The sequence below is a fragment of the Trichomycterus rosablanca genome, chromosome 1, assembly GCF_030014385.1.
Source record: "Trichomycterus rosablanca isolate fTriRos1 chromosome 1, fTriRos1.hap1, whole genome shotgun sequence".
NCBI lineage: Eukaryota > Metazoa > Chordata > Actinopteri > Siluriformes > Trichomycteridae > Trichomycterus > Trichomycterus rosablanca.
In genome coordinates this window covers 60,539,628-60,561,761 of record NC_085988.1, presented here as the reverse complement: position 1 = coordinate 60,561,761, position 22,134 = coordinate 60,539,628, and the positions used below count along the sequence as shown (strand labels likewise).

Genomic DNA, 22,134 nt, shown 5'->3' with positions numbered 1-22,134 from the left:
GATGGCAGCATATGTTGCTCAAAAAGCATATGTACCCCTCAGCAATAATGATGCCTATACACAAGTCACAGATGTGCAAGTTACCCATGCCATTGGCACTAACACGCCGATGTAAATACAATGATGAACTGTTGTTAGTGATTTTATTTTCTAACATTTCCTGAGTCTATGTGGTGATACTCATTACTTCTTTATTAATTTGGATTTTAACATCATGTTTTACACATCTTGATTACATTCATGACAGAGCAAGTCATTACACCAGATTCATCAGTTCACAAGTTTAATATCAAACACAGTCATGGACAATTTTGTATCTCCAATTCACCTCACTTGCACGTCTTTGAACTGTGGGAGGAAACCAGAGCTCCTGGAGAAAACCCACGCAGGAGAACACGAGGAGAACATGCAAACTCCACACAGAAAGGACCTGGACCATCCCACCTGGGAATCGAACCCAGGACCTTCTTGCAGTGCTACCCACTGAGCCACTGTGCTGCCCCACATGTAAATACAGAGATGACCTGAGTGTGATACTTATTACAAAACATGACCTAATTTAATGCATTTTTAATGTGCCTCAAAGTGTTGGTTTTTCAAAAGAAAGATTTCTCTAAATTCAGTTAAAATAATTTAATAATGTTAAGGACTGTAGATGGTAAAATCTCGAAATTCCTTGTGATCATGCATTGTCCCTGTCATTAATGCTCATTTAATATCCAATCATGATAGCACCCGCCGTAGCCAGTGTCAAAATAGGTCTTTTGATCATTCCACAAACATTCTAGCATTTTGCCCTGTCTAAACTTATTTGGATTGTGTTACTGGCAATATAATTACAAAATTTGATTGGTAAATTTGATAAGGTAAAACATATCTCAACGTATCTCTTTTATGTATTTAATGTATATAAATATCTGCAAAATTCAATGCTTGTTGTTTATATTTGCATTTTACATTATTTAAATTTAGGTTGTTCTCTGTTAAAGCAACTGTTTTTGCTGCACTATAAGGTAGCATTTGTTTATTTTTTTATTTTATTATTATTTTTGCCATAAAGTGATGCACAAATAGCATTTTTTTTCCCAAATGAGATGTCTGTTAGATTATTAAAATGTTTAGTAAAAAGGTTCTCCTAACATCCACACATTTGACTTCCCTACTGGTTATTCTAGAGAACTGGTTTAGGTTTGCACTCACATTGTAATGTGCCAAAGTGTTAAGACGTTTCCACCTGCCCTCCTTCTGTGATGTTAAGTCCAAGTCAGACAAGATTTGCCCGGTGGAGCCAGGACGCCACTCTGCAAAACAGAAAACGAGTTTCTTATGTGACATTTCCAATTTGCTAGATTCTTGCAGTATTTAAAATGTTCATGTTTAAATTTTGGTATGTTAGTCATGTCATATAATATATTAACTGAATCTCACCCAAAGCAACACTATCCACGGTGGGTCTCTGAGAATAGGGAAAGTTCCTGTAAACCTGCTCAATGATTTTCTCTTTCACCTGAGAGATGGTATCACAGTTCAGCACTTTCACTTGTGTTACATCCGCACCATCTAGAACCTGCAGGGTCTGAGAGAAACAAACAGCACATAATTTCACCTAATTACATCTTTAACCATTTACTAATGAAAAATATTTTACAAAAATATTTATGACATTTAAAACAACTTGTTTTAGCATTCAGCAATCAAGTAACTACAATATCCACATGACATCATCAAAAAACTAGGATACAGCAGTAAATCCTCTCACTACAGCTGCACTCTGTGATTCAAATATCAGCTGCACTATTGGCCGGTCAACAATCTAAACAGATACGATTGGCTATGTCTAAAGTGGAGGGGCCTAGCCATTCAGATGTGCACTTGTCAGTGTGCTTTCAGTGCCGTCCCCAAGCCCAGACAAAAATAAGACAGGGTTGCGTCAGGAAAGACATTTAGCGTAAAAATGTGCCAATTCTGACATGTGGACCTGAATGACCCACTATAGTGACCCCTAAAATATGAGAGCAGACAAATTTTCCTCCCCATCTAGTCGTATCCAATTACCCAATTGCATTACGCTTCCTCTCTACTGATGCTGATCCCCACTGCTGATTGAGATAAGCGAGAATGTCACACGCCCCTCCAGCACGTGTGCAGTTGCCGACAGCATCTTTTCCCCTGCACAAGGCGAGTTCATATGGGGTTCAGCTTTGTGTACGGAGAGCCACACCCTGTCCACATTATTCCTCAACTCTGTGCAGGCGCCCGCATGTAGCTGCCCAACCCAGCCGGATGGCAGAGCTGAGTTTTAAACTGATGAGTACGAAATGTCAGCTCTGGTGTGCTAGCGTGTTTTACCGCTGCTCCACCTGAGCGGCCAATAAAAAACATGTAAAAATATGAAGCGACAGAAAAGTTTATCAATTTTAGTTTGTTTATGCTTTTGAATATAGTCAAATATATTTCAATTAAACATGAAATGTATATATGCTAATATGGATGATACTGTATGTCAGGTTATGTTGGAATTTAAACATATAAAAACATTTTATAACAACACCACAACAGGCAAGTAAAACAATAGTTCAAACAAGTGACTAAAGGCAAATAAATAACTCATTAACAGAATAAGACCCGTTAGAGATCTGTTCTACTCTAAACTCTAAACAGAATTGCACAGTGTTATAAGTTATATTAAACAAAAATGTACAATAAACAGAAAAATGACAGAAAATTATAAATCAGCTCACCAGGACACAGTACTCGACATCATCTCCCAGCAGCCCTGTGTCATTCAAAGTGTACTTAGCCTTTTTAAGCTTAGCATCTACCGGCCCTTTTTCTACCTGGTGTTTTATGGCTTTAAAAAGCTTGTAGAGTGGCTCACCAGCTGAGTCCTAAAAGAACAAACCATAATGCATGAGGTCTTGCATGAAGTTTTTCTGAAGTACATCACAACAAAACAGAACTTCTCAATGTAATAAAGCCTACCTTAAGGAACTGGTAGAGACAAATGGACATCCAATTACACAGCATCCTCTCCACCACGGTCTCTGATCTACAGACGACACGCACAGTAACACAGGTCAGTCTTAATTCTCTATTAACAGACTTTATTTCCGAAGCACTAGATCTTGTACAATGGACAGATGTTGAGTCTTACCTGCGAAGCATCAGTTTGGGGTTTTTGCTGTGTACATGTTCCTCCATAAGTTGAAGCAGGAGTGTCCTCATGATGTCGGTGTAATATTCCAGCTTGCCATGCAGTGCCACCGTCAGCAATGAGGCAAAGTACACCTTACTTCGAGCATTAAACTCCTGTCGGCTTTCCAGAGTGCGGATAAACTGTAGAACAAACATGAGGTAAAATAAAAATACTGCTAAGTTACATTATACAGTCAATAAACAAAAGTATGCTTGTTGAGCATGCTATTCCAAAATCATAAGCATTAATACAGACTTGGCCCACACTTTGTAGTTAATAAATGTCTTACAGAGAGCTTTCTGTAAGTTTTTGTATCTGGTATTTAGTCAATTTAGGTCATTTAGTCAGAATTTTATCAAAAACATTTGTGAGACCACTAACTGACGTTGAGTGAGGAAGCCAGGCTTACAGTCAGCCCACTATTTCATGTCAAAGATGTAAAGGTAATGGCTGACCCCGCACGCTGACCCCAGCTTCCAAAGAAGTAGAATAACAAAGTACTCTACATGTGTATATGTATGTATGACAAATAAAGGCATCATTATAATCACTATATCCCACTACATATAGCTGTCAATAAATACATACATTAATGAGAAAGGTCTTGCTATTAAGCAGGTTGGAGAACTGATTAAGGGCCTGGTCCACAGTGGCCCTGCGGTTTTCTGGGATGTCCAGTTTGCCGGTGATCATGACGTCATTGGCGCCATCTTTGGAGGGCAGGAAAAAGACCCGGTCTGTGTAGTTCTTGTAGTCCAGGAAAGGGATACGAGCCTCACTCATATCACTGGTGTGGTCTTCCATCTCAATCATTAGATCTAAGAGACAAACACATAGATTAAATTGGGTTTTAGCCATATGAGTCAACAAATGTCCAAAAAACCCTGATTATGTAAGTGTGTCATTTTAACATCAACATTTAGTTATTTGTACTTTAACATGAAACATTGACTGCCCAATTACAAATCATAAGAATAGTAGTGACATACTTTTTATATTTGTATCAGAGCATGAATTTTCCACTGCTGCACCACCAGATGTGCCAGACCTTCGAATAATTTTTCACTAGTGTAGTATGATCTGCTGTCAAAGCATTGGTAAACAGCGGCACAAATCCACAAACCCTCCACCATATTTAACAGTGAGCATCAGATCCCCCCCCCCCCCCATTTTGCCTTTCTTACTATCATTTGCACTATATGTTGCGGCAAAACCAACGTGGGTATTCGTTCAGGTAAGTTTGTCACAGTTTGTCACAGACTGGAACATTTTCATTATTGCTTTAACTATAAATATGGGAATTTTCAGGCAAGTAGATATTTTTATAGCCATCCCTTGACTTATGAAGATCAACACACTTTCCCCTTATTTAAACAGTGTCTCCTCATATTTCCTTCTTCTGTATCACCTCATATATACACCTCAGTAAAACAAAAAGTCATAATTTACTGCTTGAAAGTTGGGCAATAATTGTGGCATTTATAATATTTTTTAAAATTTTTTTATGCATTTTCTATCCTTTTTCTCCCAACTTTAGCGTACCCAATTACCCAATTGCATTATGCTTCCTCTCTACTGATGTTGACCTCTGCTCTGAATGAGGAGAGCCGTGACTAACACACGCCCCCTCCGTCACATATGCAGTAGCCGACTGCATCTTTTCACCTGCACAAGGCGAGTTCATACGCGGATCAGCTTTGTGTTTGGAGAGCCACACCCTGATCGTTGTTCATGTAGGCACGCCCAGCCTGCTGGATAGCAGAGCTGAGATTCGAAATAAGCTGCGCCACCTGAGCTCCATAAGAAGGATTGTTTCTCATTTCTATTGTGAGATAAGCTAATTCACTAAAAGATGAGTTTTGTACAACCCATTTCACACAGCTTTACCACATATTTACATATTTAGCACATGTCCAATTGGTTGAAGATGCAAATTCATGGGTCAAATGTAAACTAATCATATTTTAGCACACAATTTTTCTGGGTTTCTCAGGGAAATATTATTCTCACCTTAGGATGGCATCTAAAATCTTTATTACAGCAAATCCTATTAAAATAAACAACATTTCTGTCCAGGTATGTCCTTGTATACTGCCTTACTTTTCAGCTCTGCTGTAACACACCGTGTTTGTGTGTGTGTGTGTGTGTGTGTGTGTGTGTGTGTGTGTGTGTGTATTATACCTGTAAACTCTTTTTTACAACGGTCCCGCACACTCTCCTCTAGATTCTCCAGCTGGTGTCTCAATTTTTCATATTCTCTCTCTGCCTGCTGGCTCTTTCTCCTGCAGAACACACACACACACACACACACACACACACACACACACACACACACACACACACACACACAATGTCGGTATATTTATCTTTCCAAACATGAGAGTGCAAAATTAGTTTAAACACATCAATAATAAATGTTATCAAGGCATGCTGGGATTTGGAGTCGTATTTACCTATAGCAGTACACTGACACAGCAATGAAGAGTAACATGGGCAGAATAACAGCTGGAATGATAATGTGAAGAGGAACCTCGTTTTTCTTCTCAAAGTGCACAGAGCCCACATTCCACTCTCCATGACCGAACTTGACCTGAGGGAGAATAAAGAGCAGTGAAAACTGCTGGCTGAGACAGGATGTGCAAAACCAGACACATGTCTGAGAAGTAAGGAATATTTAAAGCACTTTCTCTTACCACCAGCTCCATGGTTTCTGAACTGGTGTCTCTGCGCTGGCGTCTGGATCTCGATTTAGGAGGTGTGGGCGGGGCTATTAAGTACAGCTTATTATCGTTCAACATGGTCACCACGCATGGTGCGTCCCCCACGAACGCCTGCGCCTCCTGAGCCGTCATGGCATTGGACAGACCTTCACCCTGAATTCCACACAAGAACATAAAATGTCATCGTTTACTTCTAATGCTTTCCAGGCAATGACTTGGAGTACTGGACTGATTTCTTCTTTAAAACAGGGAATCTAATCTCAAAAATAAATTCCACTTCTTTATAACCAACCATTTTAACCCCAGTGCCCCCAAGTACTGTGATCCAGAAAGTATTTAGACCCCTTTTTGCACACTTCGCTGTGTTGTGGTTTGATTTGATTCTGTATGGATATAACTAAAACCCACCAACACCAATCACCCCAATAAAGATGTGGAAACATATTTTTAGTTATTAGTTATTCATATTCCTGAAAGTATTCAGACCTATTATCAGTGATGTATAGTAACGTAAGTAAGTAAGTAAGAAGTAATAATACTTCGTTACAGTACTTAATTAGTTTTTTGGAGTACCTGTACTTTACTGGAGTATAAAAAATATCGTTAACTTTCACTTTTACTTCACTTTACTACATTTCCTAAAGAAATTGTGTACTTTTACTCCGATACATTTGCCGTATGCAAATTCGTTACTCGTTACTACAAAATAAAACTAAATAAAATAAATAAAATAAAATTTTTTAGCTGAATGATGTGAGATGTGTGACAGACTGCAGCAGGTTTGGCGAATCTGCGCTTGTAAATTAGATCGGTGGTTAAACACATTATTGCGCATGTGTAAACAAACAGTGAAGCGCATTGTTCACCCAAAGATTCGGAACTATGTTTTACCAGAAATCTTCTTATAAATGTATAAATGTAACGTGATGGCTTGAAAATGCTTACATTGACAATAATGACGCTGTTGGTGGTGATGAGTGTGTTATCCAACTTGGAGAACTTGGGATCAGAGTAGTACTCAAAGTCAGTCAGGTTTATCTGAACGTTGTCCAGTTCAAAGATGGTCTTGAAGGAAAGATCTTCAGAAACGTTATAAATGGCTGGGGAGAGGAACTCTAGATGTGTTTCATTCTTATGATGAAAGTTCTGTTTAAACTGTGGGAGAGACATAGAAAGAATAAGAACAAGAGAACAAATAATTCTTAGCTTTGGATCAGTACAAAAATCTGTTAACTTCTATTTATAGTTGGGAAATGTTTTGTTAATGTGCATCTAAATTGGTTATTACTGGACATTTAATAAATATATATATATATATATATACATATACAGTATATATATATACAGGGGTTGGACAAAATAACTGAAACACCTGGTTTTAGACCACAATCATTTATTAGTATGGTGTAGGGCCTCCTTTTGCGGCCAATACAGCGTCAATTCGTCTTGGAAATGACATATACAAGTCCTGCACAGTGGTCAGAGGGATTTTAAGCCATTCTTCTTGCAGGATAGTGGCCAGGTCACTACGTGATGCTGGTGGAGGAAAACGTTTCCTGACTCGCTTCTCCAAAACACCCCAAAGTGGCTCAATAATATTTAGATCTGGTGACTGTGCAGGCCATGGGAGATGTTCAACTTCACTTTCATGTTCATCAAACCAATCTTTCACCAGTCTTGCTGTGTGTATTGGTGCATTGTCATCCTGATACACGGCACCGCCATTGGATGCACATGGTCCTCCAGAATGGTTCGGTAGTCCTTGGCAGTGACGCGCCCATCTAGCACAAGTATTGGGCCAAGGGAATGCCATGATATGGCAGCCCAAACCATCACTGATCCACCCCCATGCTTCACTCTGGGCATGCAACAGTCTGGGTGGTACGCTTCTTTGGGGCTTCTCCACACCGTAACTCTCCCGGATGTGGGGAAAACAGTAAAGGTGGACTCATCAGAGAACAATACATGTTTCACATTGTCCACAGCCCAAGATTTGTGCTCCTTGCACCATTGAAACCGACGTTTGGCATCGGCACGAGTGACCAAAGGTTTGGCTATAGCAGCCCGGCCGTGTATATTGACCCTGTGGAGCTCCCGACGGACAGTTCTGGTGGAAACAGGAGAGTTGAGGTGCACATTTAATTCTGCCGTGATTTGGGCAGCCGTGGTTTTATGTTTTTTGGATACAATCCGGGTTAGCACCCGAACATCCCTTTCAGACAGCTTCCTCTTGCGTCCACAGTTAATCCTGTTGGATGTGGTTTGTCCTTCTTGGTGGTATGCTGACATTACCCTGGATACCGTGGCTCTTGATACATCACAAAGACTTGCTGTCTTGGTCACAGATGCGCCAGCAAGACGTGCACCAACAATTTGTCCTCTTTTGAACTCTGGTATGTCACCCATAATGTTGTGTGCATTGCAATATTTTGAGCAAAACTGTGCTCTTACCCTGCTAATTGAACCTTCACACTCTGCTCTTACTGGTGCAATGTGCAATTAATGAAGATTGGCCACCAGACTGGTCCAATTTAGCCATGAAACCTCCCACACTAAAATGACAGGTGTTTCAGTTATTTTGTCCAACCCCTGTATATATATATTAGGGCTGTCAAACGATTAAAATTTTTAATCGCGATTAATCTCAGAATTTCATATAGTTAATCGCGATTAATCGCATTAAAAAAAATCTGTGTAAATGTTATAGAAAACAAGGATTTTTAAGTGAAATGTTACAATTAAAATGGTGAACACATTTTATGCTAAATGTACTGATGTTAAAAACTGCTGGGACAAGAGAAAACTGTAAGGGAGTTTGATTCACTCACATACTAGGCAGTAAATGTCAGATTGTAGGTTAGAATTTCTCCATCAGCAAATATTGTAGATCAGCGGTGCTTTAGGTGGGATAAGGCGTAGTTATTGTATCAGACTTGTCTGTGGTTGTATCGTGACAATGGTTTGATGGACGTTTCTACACGAAGTGAGTGTGTTTTGACCCTTTGGGGCTTCCATAGTTCATGAACTAACGTGCTCGACTCAGCTTTCCGGTATTCGGTACAGAAGAAGAAGTTAATTAAGTGTAATAAAGTGTTCTGCTCCCGACAACTTGTGAATATAGCGTGTATTTATTTCTTTATTATGCAAGTGCATCACTACCACGATCGGTTACATTATGTTAACAAACCGCAAATGAAAAACGGTGGCAAGTCCGACATTAAAACGTTTGTTCTACCAGTCAAGTGTCAACATGAACTAGAATTTGCGTTAATGGCACTAATTTTTTTAATCGCGTTAAATTGAGGTCGCGTTAATGCGTTATTATCGCGTTAACTTCGACAGCCCTAATATATATATATATATATATATATATATATATATATATATATATATATATATATATATATATATATATATATATATATTTATTAAATAAATATATTTAATATAATTATATAAATACATATACATACAAATATACATATATATACTGTATATCAGCCATAAAATTAAAACCACCTCCTTGTTTCTGCACTCACTGTCCATTTTATCAGCTCCACTTACCATATAGAAGCACTTTGTAGTTCTACAATTACTGACTGTAGTCCATCTGTTTCTCTGCATGCTTTTGTAGCCTGCTCACTCTGTTCTTCAATGGTCAGGCCCACCACAGAGCAGGTAATATTTAGGTGGTGGATAATTCTCAGCACTGCAGTGACACTGACATGGTGGTGGTGTGTTAGTGTGTGTTGTGCTGGTATGAGTGGATCTGACACAGCAGCGCTGCTGGAGTTTTTAAATACCGTGTCCACTCACTGTCCACTCTATTAGACACTCCTACCTAGTTGGTCCACCTTGTAGATGTAAAGTCAGAGACGATCGCTCATCTATTGCTGCTGTTTGAGTTGGTCATCTTCTAGACCTTCATCAGTGGTCATAGGACGCTGCCCATGGGGATATATTTTTGGTTGGTGGACTTTTCTCAGTCCAGCAGTGACAGTGAGGTGTTTAAAACTCCATCAGCGCTGCTGTGTCTTATCCACTCATACCAGCACAACACACACTAACACACCACCACCATGTCAGTGTCACTGCAGTGCTGAGAATGATCCACCACCCAAATAATACCTGCTCTGTAGTGTTCCTGACCATTGAAGAACAGGGTGAAAGGGGGCTAACAAAGCATGTAGAGAAACAGATGGACTACAGTCAGTAATTGTAGAACTACAAAGTGCTTCTATATGGTAAGTGGAGCTATAGCACTAGTCTTATGATGGCTAGTTGAGCCATTATGGCTGTGTTCCAAAGTGCAAGTTGTACAGTACACTTTCAATGGTGTAGTTAGCACTCAAAATATGAGATTTGAACTTAGGTTACAGGTCTAATTTTACAATTTAAGTATCAAGTGAAATCATTAAATTCCCCATGACATTATTCAACAGTCAAATATAACATAGTAGGTGTAATTTATGTATCTATCGTTAGCAAACGTTAGCAAAGCAGTCTGTCTGGACTAGCAGGAATTAGAAAGGAGTGTCATGACCACACTTATCTGGTAAGTTAAATTAGACGGTTTTTTTAAGCAGGGAAATCACCAAACTGTTCAGGTGTACGTCACTGATTTCATGATGATTTATTTACAGTTCTAGTTCAGTATGTATTGTAGGTAACAGGTCATGGCTAGATAACTAACTAGCCAACAGTAGATTTTCTGAGACCTTGTCTGCATGCAGCAAAATACAAAATCTAAAACCAATAAGGAGAATTTCCACAAGCTATAACAATAAAAAAACGGTTGTTTTTGGTCAGGCTAAAAAAAAATGAAACTGAAAATAACCTCAGCATTGCTGGGCTCCTGGTTGAACTCATCGGCAGAGGGCAGCACTCTCATAACAGCTCCCTGAAGCTGATCAAATCCCGTCCCCACTACTGTGATCTTCCGGCCTCCACTGAAAACATGAACAACAATGCAGTCAGACCGGCTTCTGGCTTATTATATCACATGCTCAAACACAAACACTGTCAAACCTGTTTTCATGTGTAGTTACCTATTTAGTCCTGGATTTCATTTCTGTTTACTTTCTCTTATATAACGTTCTACACACAATATTACAGTATCATTTAGCACCTCTGAATCAAAGAGTAAACTTGTGAGGTAATCAGAAAAGATAAAGACCAATTTGCAGGACATGTCAGGAATGGTTCAAAAACCATAAAGTATAATAAGGATGAAATTTGTAATTCAGGAATAAAGATGCTGTTAGCCATTTCAATTGATTTACCTATGGGCCATCCTATTTCTGCTCGTAAAAGGTAATGTGTGTGTGGGTTTCCTCCTGGTACTTGAGGATTGGTTACTCTTATTTGCCCCTAGGTATAATTGGGTGTGTTTTACTCTAAGATTGATTGGTGCTTTGTCCTTAGTGTAACCCAGACCTGGATTTTATTAATTCAATCTTTCTTTCGTTTGGTTCAAAGACCATAAAGTATGAAACAAGTAGGAAAATTGGAGTGAGCCATTGCAATTAATTTACCTAAATTTTTATATTAAATGAATAACCCAATCATGAGCTTCATAGTTACTCAGGTAGGGTAGGGTGTGTGCTACACAGCAACATAGATTACCACATCCTATTTCTGCTTGAAAAAACTAATTAGTGTGTGGGATTCCTCCTGGTACTTGAAGATTGGCTACTCTTATTTGCCCCAGGTGTATTTGGGTGTGTTTTACTCTAGGATTAACTGGTGCTTCGTCCTCAGTGTAACCCCAACCTAGACTTTATTAATTAAACTATTCATTTGTTTGCAGATGACAGGGGTTGTTTAAAAAGTATAAAAGTATAAAAAGGGTGGAATTTGTAATTCGGAAATAAAGACACAGTTAGCAATTTCAATTAATTTACCTACATTATTACACGAATAACCCCAATTATGGGCTTCATAGTTACTCAGGTAGGGTAGGGTGGGCGACACACAGCAACATAGGTCATCACATCCTATTTCTGCTTGAAAAAACTAATGTGTGTGTGTGGGTTTCCTCCTGGTACTTGAGGATTGGTTACTCTTATTTGCCCCTAGGTATAATTGGGTGTGTTTTACTCTAAGATTAACTGGTGCCTTATCCTCAGTGTAATCCAGACCTGGATTTTATTAATTAAATCTTTCTTTCATTTGGTTCAAAGACCATAAAGTATGAAACAAGTAGGAAAATTGGAGTGATTCAGAAATTAAAAAGCTGTTAGCCATTGCAATTAATTTACCTAAATTATATTATTAAATGAATGACCCATTCGTGAGCTTCATAGTTACTCAGGTAGGGTAGGGTGTGTGCTACACAGCAACTTGAGAACATCACATCCTATTTCTGTTTACAAAAACTGATGTGTATGTGGGTTTCCTTCTGGTACATCAGGATTAGTTACTCTTACTTGCCCCAAGTGTAAGTGGGTGTGTTTTACTCTAAGATTAATTGGTGCTTTGACCTCAATGCAACTCCAACTTGGATTTTATTAATTAAATCTTTCTTTCGTTTAGTTCAAAGACCATAAAGTATGAAACAAGTAAGAAAATTGGAGTGATTCAGAAATAAAGAAGCTGTTATCCATTTTCACTTTAAAATTAAATGAACTGCCCAATCATGGGCTGCATTGTTACTCAGGTAGGGTAGAGCGGGTGCCACACAGCTACATGGGTCATCCTATTTCTGCTCATAAAAGGTAATGTGTGTGTGGGTTTCCTCCTGGTACATGAGGATTGGCTACTCTTATTTGCCCCTAGGTGTAATTGGGTGTGTTTTACTCTAATATTGATTTGACCTCAATGCAACCCAGACCTGGATTATATTAATTAAATTATTAATTTGTTTGCAGATGACAGGGTTGTTTAAACAACATAAAGTATGAAACCAGTAGGAAAATCAGAGTGATTCAGAAATAAAAAAGCTGTTAGCCACCGCAATTGATTTATCTACATTTTAATATTACACAAATAGCCCCATAATGTATTGCATAGTTACTCAGGTAGGGTAGGGTGTGTGCCACACAGCGACATTGGTCATCACACCCCATTTCTGCTTGTAAAACTAATTAGTGTGTGGGTTTCCTCCTGGTACATGAGAATTAGTTACTCTTATTTGCCCCAAGTGTAATTGGATGTGTTTTACTCTAAGATTGATTGGTGCTTTGACTTCAATGCAACCCAGACCTGGATTTCATTAATTATTTATTTATTCATGTATCATCAGTAACCAATTGTCTTGTCCTGCAGGGTAGATCTGTAGCTTATTTCAGATACACAGTGTGCAAGGACAGGATGTCAGTGCATTACAGGGCATCAACCACATGCTTGCGTATTTACATACTCACACATTAGATTAGGCAAATTAGACCACCCATTACAGCTGTGTGGCATCAACTGTTTGATGAGTTACATTAAGGTGAACTAATCAAATAGTTCATTTTCATCTTCATATTAATAGTGAAATAGGATTATCTGGATTTTAGAACTCAAATCATCAGAACATGGATTATCAAGGTAAGAAAGAGACAGTGTTTTAGGTACATAGACAGAATACTGACCACATGAAGCTTGATTTAGGGAAGTACTCAATGAGTTTGGGGTTTGCCATGTAGGTGAATGTGCTCTCAGTAACATCTTTAATGGTGCTCTGACCATATTTTACAGTGACTGTAAGTGGCTTAGAGGGAACCTGGTTTGTATATGGTCCCGTCTTGCACGTGATTTGCGATCCAAAGTCGATTCTAAGTGAGAAAAACGAGCAGGTAAAACAAAGCAAATCACAACACCTTCAGCCAGTGTACTTTAATAATAGGCTCATTGGTCAGTTACTTACACTTCACAGGGCACACCTCCAACGGTAACGCTTGTGTCATCTTTAGTAGCCGTGTCCAGAAATTGACCTGTGATGGTAATAACTGTACCCCCAGCAGCAGGACCTTTTGTGGGATTTAACATCTGAGGCATAGGGTTCTAGAGAACAGAGCAAACCAGCTAATTTACTTTCAACAAAAGGTCACATGAAGAAGAAGCAACTTCCAGTACTGTGACAGTATATATTGTCTAAGCAATTGAGGGTTAAGGGCCTTACTCAAGGGCCCAACAGTGACAACCTGGCAGTGGTGAGGCTTGAACTAGCAAGCTTACAATCACTAGCTGAGTACCTTAACCACTAGACTACAACTGCCCTTGCATTGTCAAGCAAAACAAAAGAAAACCACCAGAAAAATGGTGCATCATAAATGACATGTGTAAACAATCACATATTGAGCAGGGCCACCTTGTGGTGATGGGACCCCGAAGCGGCTGGCCTAAATCCAGTGCAGTCAATTGACAGACAGTTGCCACAGAAAGAAAAACAAATAGACAGGCACAGAGACAAATAAGTAAATAAGAAAGCTGATGATTACCCTGTAAGCAAACTGTACTGTGGATCGACTGATTTTCTTTCCCTCTACTTCGACCTCTACTGGCCCCTCATATTGCGGGACATCAATCAGAGGTCCGATCTTGCACACAAGACTGACAAACAAAAAGACATTATAAAATGTGCACCCACACACACTCACTTTTCACTGACCTATACATTAATGAAGCTTAATGATGCATTCCTACAGCTAAATCCACTCTCTCCTCAAATTCAGAACTAATAATGAATAGTTATAACTATTTATAATAACTTAGAATCAACTACAATAATTACAGTTTGGTTTCCTTTTTTAAAATAAATTTTTGTACTGTCAGTTTAAGTCTCAGCAGTTCCAGCACTCTGGTGTCTAACCTAATAGACTGGCTGCATACGAGTACTGATATGAATATGACATTAATTCAGTCACAAGTTAAAGCAAAATAAAAAATGCATATTAATAATTAAATACAATAAGCACTTGTTAAGTGAAAGTGTATGAAAATGTTTTTGTAGAATTTAATGATCTATGAATTACAATCCACATTTCTTGGTTTGTCAATAGTGCAGTACCTTGTGGAGACGGTGTATCTTTCCACCTGGTGCTCACAGGGCACATTTGCCACTTTTATACTCTTTATGTCTTCACTTTTAATTCCCAGGTTGGAGCCCTTAACAGTGACCAAGATCTGTCCATCTATTGGCCCAAACCGTGGCACAATCTAAAGTATAAGGAAGGTAAAGAAGGATTAGAACACGCAGTTATCATGACTGTTATATGTCACACCTAATACATCAGGTAAGTACAATTATTAGATAAATATTCAAAATAGGACTCTACTGTTTGGTTTAGTAAACTATACAACCCAATACCCCAAAAAAGAAAAATGTAAATTAAAACAAAGTGATTACCACTCAGGAGTCGCAGCGGTAAAATACGCTAGCACACCAGAGCTGGGATTTTGAATACATCGTATCGAATCTCAGCTCTGCCATACAGCTGGGCGGCTATATGAACAATGATTGGCTGTTGTTCATCCAGGAAGGGAGCCGTATAGGGACCTTATAACTGATGTAATTATGACCTCTGCTGATTTGCAAATTCTTTTTTTCAACTAAACAACGTATAAGCAACACAAAAAATGAGGCAGGGGTGTGTTTACCACGGCATCTAGCAGGCACCTTTATCCAAAGCAACCTACATTACAGTTACAGTATACAGTCTAGCAACCTTCTGATTACTAGTCCAGTACCTTAACCACTAGGCTATGGCTTGCCCTTTTAACAACATTCTGTAACTGTTTGGAAACTGAGGACACCAACTGTTGTATTATTGAGTTTTTTCCACATTCTTGATTGATCAAAATTCCAGGACCATTGTAAATGCATATTGCACTTCATAATTTGACATATTATTGATGGAAGACAAATGTGGACTGCATGCAGGTCAGTCTAAAAATCATGGTTGCAGTCTTTTACTACAAAGCCACACTGTTGTGACATGCAAAATGAGACTGAAAATTGTCTTGCTGAAACAAGCAGGGATGTCCCTAAAAAAGATTTAAAAAAAGGTCATCTAGACCAGCATTTCCCAACCTTTTTTGCACCTTGAACTGGTTTCATATAAGATATAATTTTACGGACCGGCGGGGAAGGGAGAATTTAATAATATTGCTCACAAATAATGTAAAATGAGCTTTTTTCACTGCCGCGAGACACTGCTCCCACCTAGGGGTGACAATAACACCCAAAATAGAAGCAGTGTAAACTGCTTTAATTATTTATTCTTTCTGTGCGGCCCGGTAAGAAATAGTGGTTGGGGACCACTAATCTAGACGTTCGCATCTGTCCAAAATTGTATGAATCCCTCAGCCTTAATGGTGCCTTCAAAAATGTTGAATCTTTTGGATTCAAAATTGGTTTTGGCCTTGCAATTTATTTACAAACATTTATCTAGATTTTCTGAATCTATTAATATTGATTTAATAATTTAAAATCTAATCTTTAAATTGCTGGACTTGTTGCTCTCCCTCTTAATTTGTACCTTTTTAAAAGGCGTTGCAGGCATCAAATTGAAAATTAGAATATTTCCAAAAATCAATCAAATTAACAATCTTTTGTGCGTGTGTGTGTGTGTCTCTTACATCTGTTATAGTAGGATCGGGGCAATCCTGTAGCTCATTGGAACATAGTTCGGAATAGATACAAGACTTAGTGGAGGCACACCATACACATTTATACTTTGCATCTGCACTCTTACACAGGCTGCAGTCCTCACGGCCAACCGAACAATTATACAAAGTCACTGAGAGAGAGAGAGACGGAGAGAGAGAGAGAGAGAGAGAGAGAGAGAGAGAGAGAGAAAGAAAAATGATCAGTGCTTCCTTAAATCTTTCATTTTAACATTAAACAGTTTTATGATGAAACATATTATATATTAGATTTGGTTTATAAAAGTACATAAAAAACATTCTGTTTATATGAGGAATCCGCACTTTTATATATTGGTAGGAAACAATGTGGACGGGAGGAACAGTAATTGGTCGTGTCTGAGAGACAGAGAGAGCTTATAGTCCGGATGTAGTGCCATCTGATTTCCACCTTTTTGGACCGCTCAAAGAAGCTTTAAGAAGAAGATTTTCATGTGATGATGATGTGAAAGCAGCGATGCATCAATGGCTAAGCGCTCAACCAAATAAATTTTTTGCTGATGGCATTAAAAAGTTGGTACAACACTGGGAAAAATGCATCAGAGGGTGACTGTAGGACAAGTGATGTCATTTGTTTTTGAAATTCTTAATAAATAAAGTTTTAAAAAGTGCGGAAACATTTTGAAGAACCCTTGTGATTAAATAGATAGATAGATAGATAGATAGATAGATAGATAGATAGATAGATAGATAGATAGATAGATAGATAGATAGACAAACAGAGATAGATAGACAGATAGACAGACAGACATAGGCAAGGCAAGTTTATTTGTATAGCACCTTTCATACACAGTGGCAATTCAAAGTGCTTCACATAAGGAAAAAAAATTAATTAAAACATTCCTGAGATCTAGAACCTCAGAAAGACTTCTTGCAAACATTTAGTTACAATTAAGACAACATGAAATTCAAACAAGAGAGATAAAAAATATAGTAAAATATACCCTACAATTTAGGGAATATGAAATTAAAACAAGAGAGATAAGCAATTAAAAACATGAAAACTAAAAGAAAATATAGTAAAATATACCCTACAATTTAGAGAATATGAAATTAAAACAAGAGAGATAAGCAATTAAAAACATGAAAACTAAAAGAAAATATAGTAAAATATACCCTACAATTTAGGGAATATGAAATTAAAACAAGAGAGATAAGCAATTAAAAACATGAAAACTAAAAGAAAATATAGTAAAATATACCCTACAATTTAGAGAATATGAAATTAAAACAAGAGAGATAAGCAATTAAAAACATGAAAACTAAAAGAAAATATAGTAAAATATACCCTACAATTTAGAGAATATGAAATTAAAACAAGACTAAAAGAAATATAGTAAAATAAGGGTAATAGCAAAAATGTTGAACTCAATCATAGGCACAAGAAAAAAGAAAGGTTTTTAACCTGGATTTAAACATTTCTACATTTGAGGAACATCTAATATCTCCTGGCAGTCTGTTCCAGTTATATGCAGCCCAACAGCTAAATGCTGCTTCACCATGTTTAGTTTGGACTCTGGGCTCAACTAGCTGACCTGAGTCCATCGATCTAAGAGATCTACTGGGTTTATATTCTCTGAACATTTCTGAGATGTATTCTGGGCCGAACCCATTCAGTGATTTATAGACCAGTAGCAGCACTTTAAATTCTATTCTGTAACTAACCGGAAGCCAGTGTAGAGATTTTAGAACTGGAGTGATGTGCTCAGTTCTCTTTGTCTTAGTTCTGAATGAGCTGTAACTGTTTAATGGTCTTTTTGGGAAGTCCAGTTAAGAGACCATTACAATAGTCCACCCTACTGGAGATAAAAGCATGGATGAGCTTCTCTAGGTCTTGTTGACACAGTAGACCCTTGATTTTGGCTATATTTCTAAGATGGTAGAAGGCTGTTCTGGTGATGGTTTTAATATGGCTGGTGAATGTGTAATCTGAGTCTATTAGAACGCCAAGATTTCGGACTTGGTCTTTGGTTTTTAGAGTTCACTGACACCAGACCTCTTCTCTTTGCTGCCGAACACAACAATTTCTGTTTTGTCCTTATTTAACTGTAAAAAATTCTGGCTCATCCAGTTATTGATGTTCTCCAGACACTGACACAGTGAATCTATTGGGCTGTAATCATCTGGTGAGAGAGCCAGATATATCTGTGTGTCATCTGCATAACTATGGTAATCAATGTTGTTAGCCTGTAGCATTTGGCCTAATGGCAGCATAGATAGAGATAGATGGATGGATGGATGAATAGACAGACAGACAGACAGACAGATAGATAGATAGACATAGATAGATAGATAGATAGATAGATAGATAGATAGATAGATAGATAGATAGATAGATAGATAGATAGATAGATAGATAGAAAGAAACAAACAGAAATAGACAGACAGACATAGATAGATAGATAGATAGATAGATAGATAGATAGATAGATAGATAGATAGATAGATAGATAGATAGATAGATAGACATAGCTAGCTAGATGGGCAGACAGATAGATAGACAGATAGATAGATAGACAGATATAGATAGATAGATAGATAGATAGATAGATAGATAGATAGATAGATAGATAGATAGACATAGATAGATAGATAGATAGATAGATAGATAGATAGATAGATAGATAGATAGATAGATAGATAGATAGATAGATAGATAGATAGACATAGCTAGCTAGATGGGCAGACAGATAGATAGACAGATAGATAGATAGACAGATATAGATAGATAGATAGATAGATAGATAGATAGATAGATAGATAGATAGATAGATAGATAGACATAGATAGATAGATAGATAGATAGATAGATAGATAGATAGATAGATAGATAGATAGATAGATAGATAGATAGATAGATAGATAGATAGAAAGAAACAAACAGAAATAGACAGACAGACATAGATAGATAGATAGATAGATAGATAGATAGATAGATAGATAGATAGATAGATAGATAGATAGATAGATAGATAGATAGATAGATAGATAGATAGATAGATAGATAGATAGAAAGAAACAAACAGAAATAGACAGACAGACATAGATAGATAGATAGATAGATAGATAGATAGATAGATAGATAGATAGATAGATAGATAGATAGATAGATAGATAGATAGATAGATAGAAAGAAACAAACAGAAATAGACAGACAGACATAGATAGATAGATAGATAGATAGATAGATAGATAGATAGATAGATAGATAGATAGATAGATAGAAAGAAACAAACAGAAATAGACAGACAGACATAGATAGATAGATAGATAGATAGATAGATAGATAGATAGATAGATAGATAGATAGATAGACATAGCTAGCTAGATAGACAGACAGATAGACAGATAGATAGACAGATATAGATAGATAGATAGATAGATAGATAGATAGATAGATAGATAGATAGATAGATAGATAGACATAGCTAGCTAGCTAGATAGACAGATAGACAAACAGACACAGATAGATGGACAGACAAACAGACAAATAGATAAACAGATAGATAGATACATGGTTAGATAGAGACAGATAGAGATAGATAGACAGACAAACAGACAGAGATAGACAGATAGATAGCTAGATAGACAGACAGAGACATAGATAGATAGATAGATACAGTGCCTTGCAAAAGTATTCAGCCCCCTTGAACTTTTCAACCTTTTGCCACATTTCAGGCTTTAAACATAAAGATATGAAATTGTAATTTTTTGTGAAGAATCAATAACAAGTGCGACACAATTGTGAAGTGGAACGAAATGTATTGGATATTTTAAACTTTTTTTAGAAATAAAAACCTGAAAAGTGGGGCGTGCAATATTATTCAGCCCCTTTACTTTCAGTGCAGCAAACTCACTCCAGAAGTTCAGTGAGGATCTCTGAATGATCCAATGTTGACCTAAATGACTGATGGTGATAAATAGAATCCACCTGTGTGTAATCAAGTCTCCGTATAAATGCACCTGCTCTGTGATAGTCTCAGAGTTCTGTTTAAAGCGCAGAGAGCATCATGAAGACCAAGGAACACACCAGGCAGGTCCGAGATACTGTTGTGGAGAAGTTTAAAGCCGAATTTGGATACAAAAAGATTTCCCAAGCTTTAAACATCTCAAGGAGCACTGTGCAAGCGATCATATTGAAATGAAGGGAGTATCAGACCACTGCAAATCTACCAAGACCCGGCCGTCCCTCTAAACTTTCAGCTCAAACAAGGAGAAGACTGATCAGAGATGCAGCCAAGAGGCCCATGATCACTCTGAATGAACTGCAGAGATCTACAGCTGAGGTGGGAGAATCTGTCCATAGGACAACAATCAGTCGTACACTGCACAAATCTGGCCTTTATGGAAGAGTGGCAAGAAGAAAGCCATTTCTCAAAGATATCTATAAAAAGTCACCTGGGAGACACACCAAGCATGTGGAAGAAGGTGCTCTGGTCAGATGAAACCAAAATCGAACTTTTTGGCCACAATGCAAAACGTTATGTTTGGCATAAAAGCAACACAGCTCATCACCCTGAACACACCATCCCCACTGTCAAACATGGTGGTGGCAGCATCATGGTTTGGGCCTGCTTTTCTTCAGCAGGGACAGGGAAGATGGTTAAAATTGATGGGAAGATGGATGGAGCCAAATACAGGACCATTCTGGAAGAAAACCTGTTGCAGTCTGCAAAAGACCTGAGACTGGGACGGTGATTTATCTTCCAACAAGACAATGATCCAAAACATAAAGCAAAATCTACAATGGAATGGTTCACAAATAAACTTATCCAGGTGTTAAAATGGCCAAGTCAAAGTCCAGACCTGAATCCCATCGAGAATCTGTGGAAAGAGCTGAAAACTGCTGTTCACAAACGCTCTCCATCCAACCTCACTGAGCTCGAACTGTTTTGCAAGGAAGAATGGGCAAAAATTTCAGTATCTCGATGTGCAAAACTAATAGAGACATACCCCAAGCGACTTGCAGCTGTAATCGCAGCAAAAGGTGGCGCTACAGAGTATTAACGCAAGGGGGCTGAATAATATTGCACGCCCCACTTTTCAGTTTTTTATTTCTAAAAAAAGTTTAAAATATCCAATTAATTTCGTTCCACTTCACGATTGTGTCCCGCTTGTTGTTGATTCTTCACAAAAAATTACAATTTCATATCTTTATGTTTAAAGCCTGAAATGTGGCAAAAGGTTGAAAAGTTCAAGGGGGCTGAATACTTTTGCAAGGCACTGTATATAGATAGATAGATAGATAGATAGATAGATAGATAGATAGATAGATAGATAGATAGATAGATAAACAGACAGACAGATAGACAGACAGACAGAAAGATACAATATGCTTATGTGTTCAGGCTTAGTCCAGTATTGTGATTGAATAACATTAATACAAACTTTAATAGTGTAAGTATAAACACTTATACAGCATTACTGAACTTACCATTTAATTTGCTGTCAATTTTCTTTTCTGTCTCCTTATCCTTCACATAGAACATCACATTCACCTCTGGCTTCTTGTTATAAGAAAACTAGAAAAGGACAAAGAAACAATCATTTTTTTACTACATACTCATTTAGGTCATTCATTTATAG

General features: G+C 37.7%; 1 protein-coding gene across 1 annotated transcript in view; it reads right to left on the bottom strand.

The window, feature by feature from the left end:
* The window catches only part of plxnb2a.1 (plexin b2a, tandem duplicate 1), a 152,005-nt gene that overhangs the window by 7,262 nt on the left and 122,609 nt on the right, over positions 1-22,134 (bottom strand). The window contains exons 13-29 of the mRNA XM_062994710.1: positions 21,983-22,070; positions 16,483-16,643; positions 14,912-15,060; positions 14,343-14,454; positions 13,769-13,905; positions 13,494-13,676; positions 10,754-10,865; positions 6,862-7,071; positions 5,890-6,069; positions 5,650-5,786; positions 5,378-5,478; positions 3,785-4,014; positions 3,155-3,336; positions 2,983-3,049; positions 2,742-2,888; positions 1,429-1,576; positions 1,201-1,301 (exon numbers count right to left, since the gene is read on the bottom strand). Of these exons, the coding sequence (XP_062850780.1) occupies positions 1,201-1,301; positions 1,429-1,576; positions 2,742-2,888; positions 2,983-3,049; positions 3,155-3,336; positions 3,785-4,014; positions 5,378-5,478; positions 5,650-5,786; positions 5,890-6,069; positions 6,862-7,071; positions 10,754-10,865; positions 13,494-13,676; positions 13,769-13,905; positions 14,343-14,454; positions 14,912-15,060; positions 16,483-16,643; positions 21,983-22,070 (2,445 nt within the window). The remainder of the gene's footprint in view (positions 1-1,200; positions 1,302-1,428; positions 1,577-2,741; positions 2,889-2,982; positions 3,050-3,154; positions 3,337-3,784; positions 4,015-5,377; positions 5,479-5,649; positions 5,787-5,889; positions 6,070-6,861; positions 7,072-10,753; positions 10,866-13,493; positions 13,677-13,768; positions 13,906-14,342; positions 14,455-14,911; positions 15,061-16,482; positions 16,644-21,982; positions 22,071-22,134) is intronic.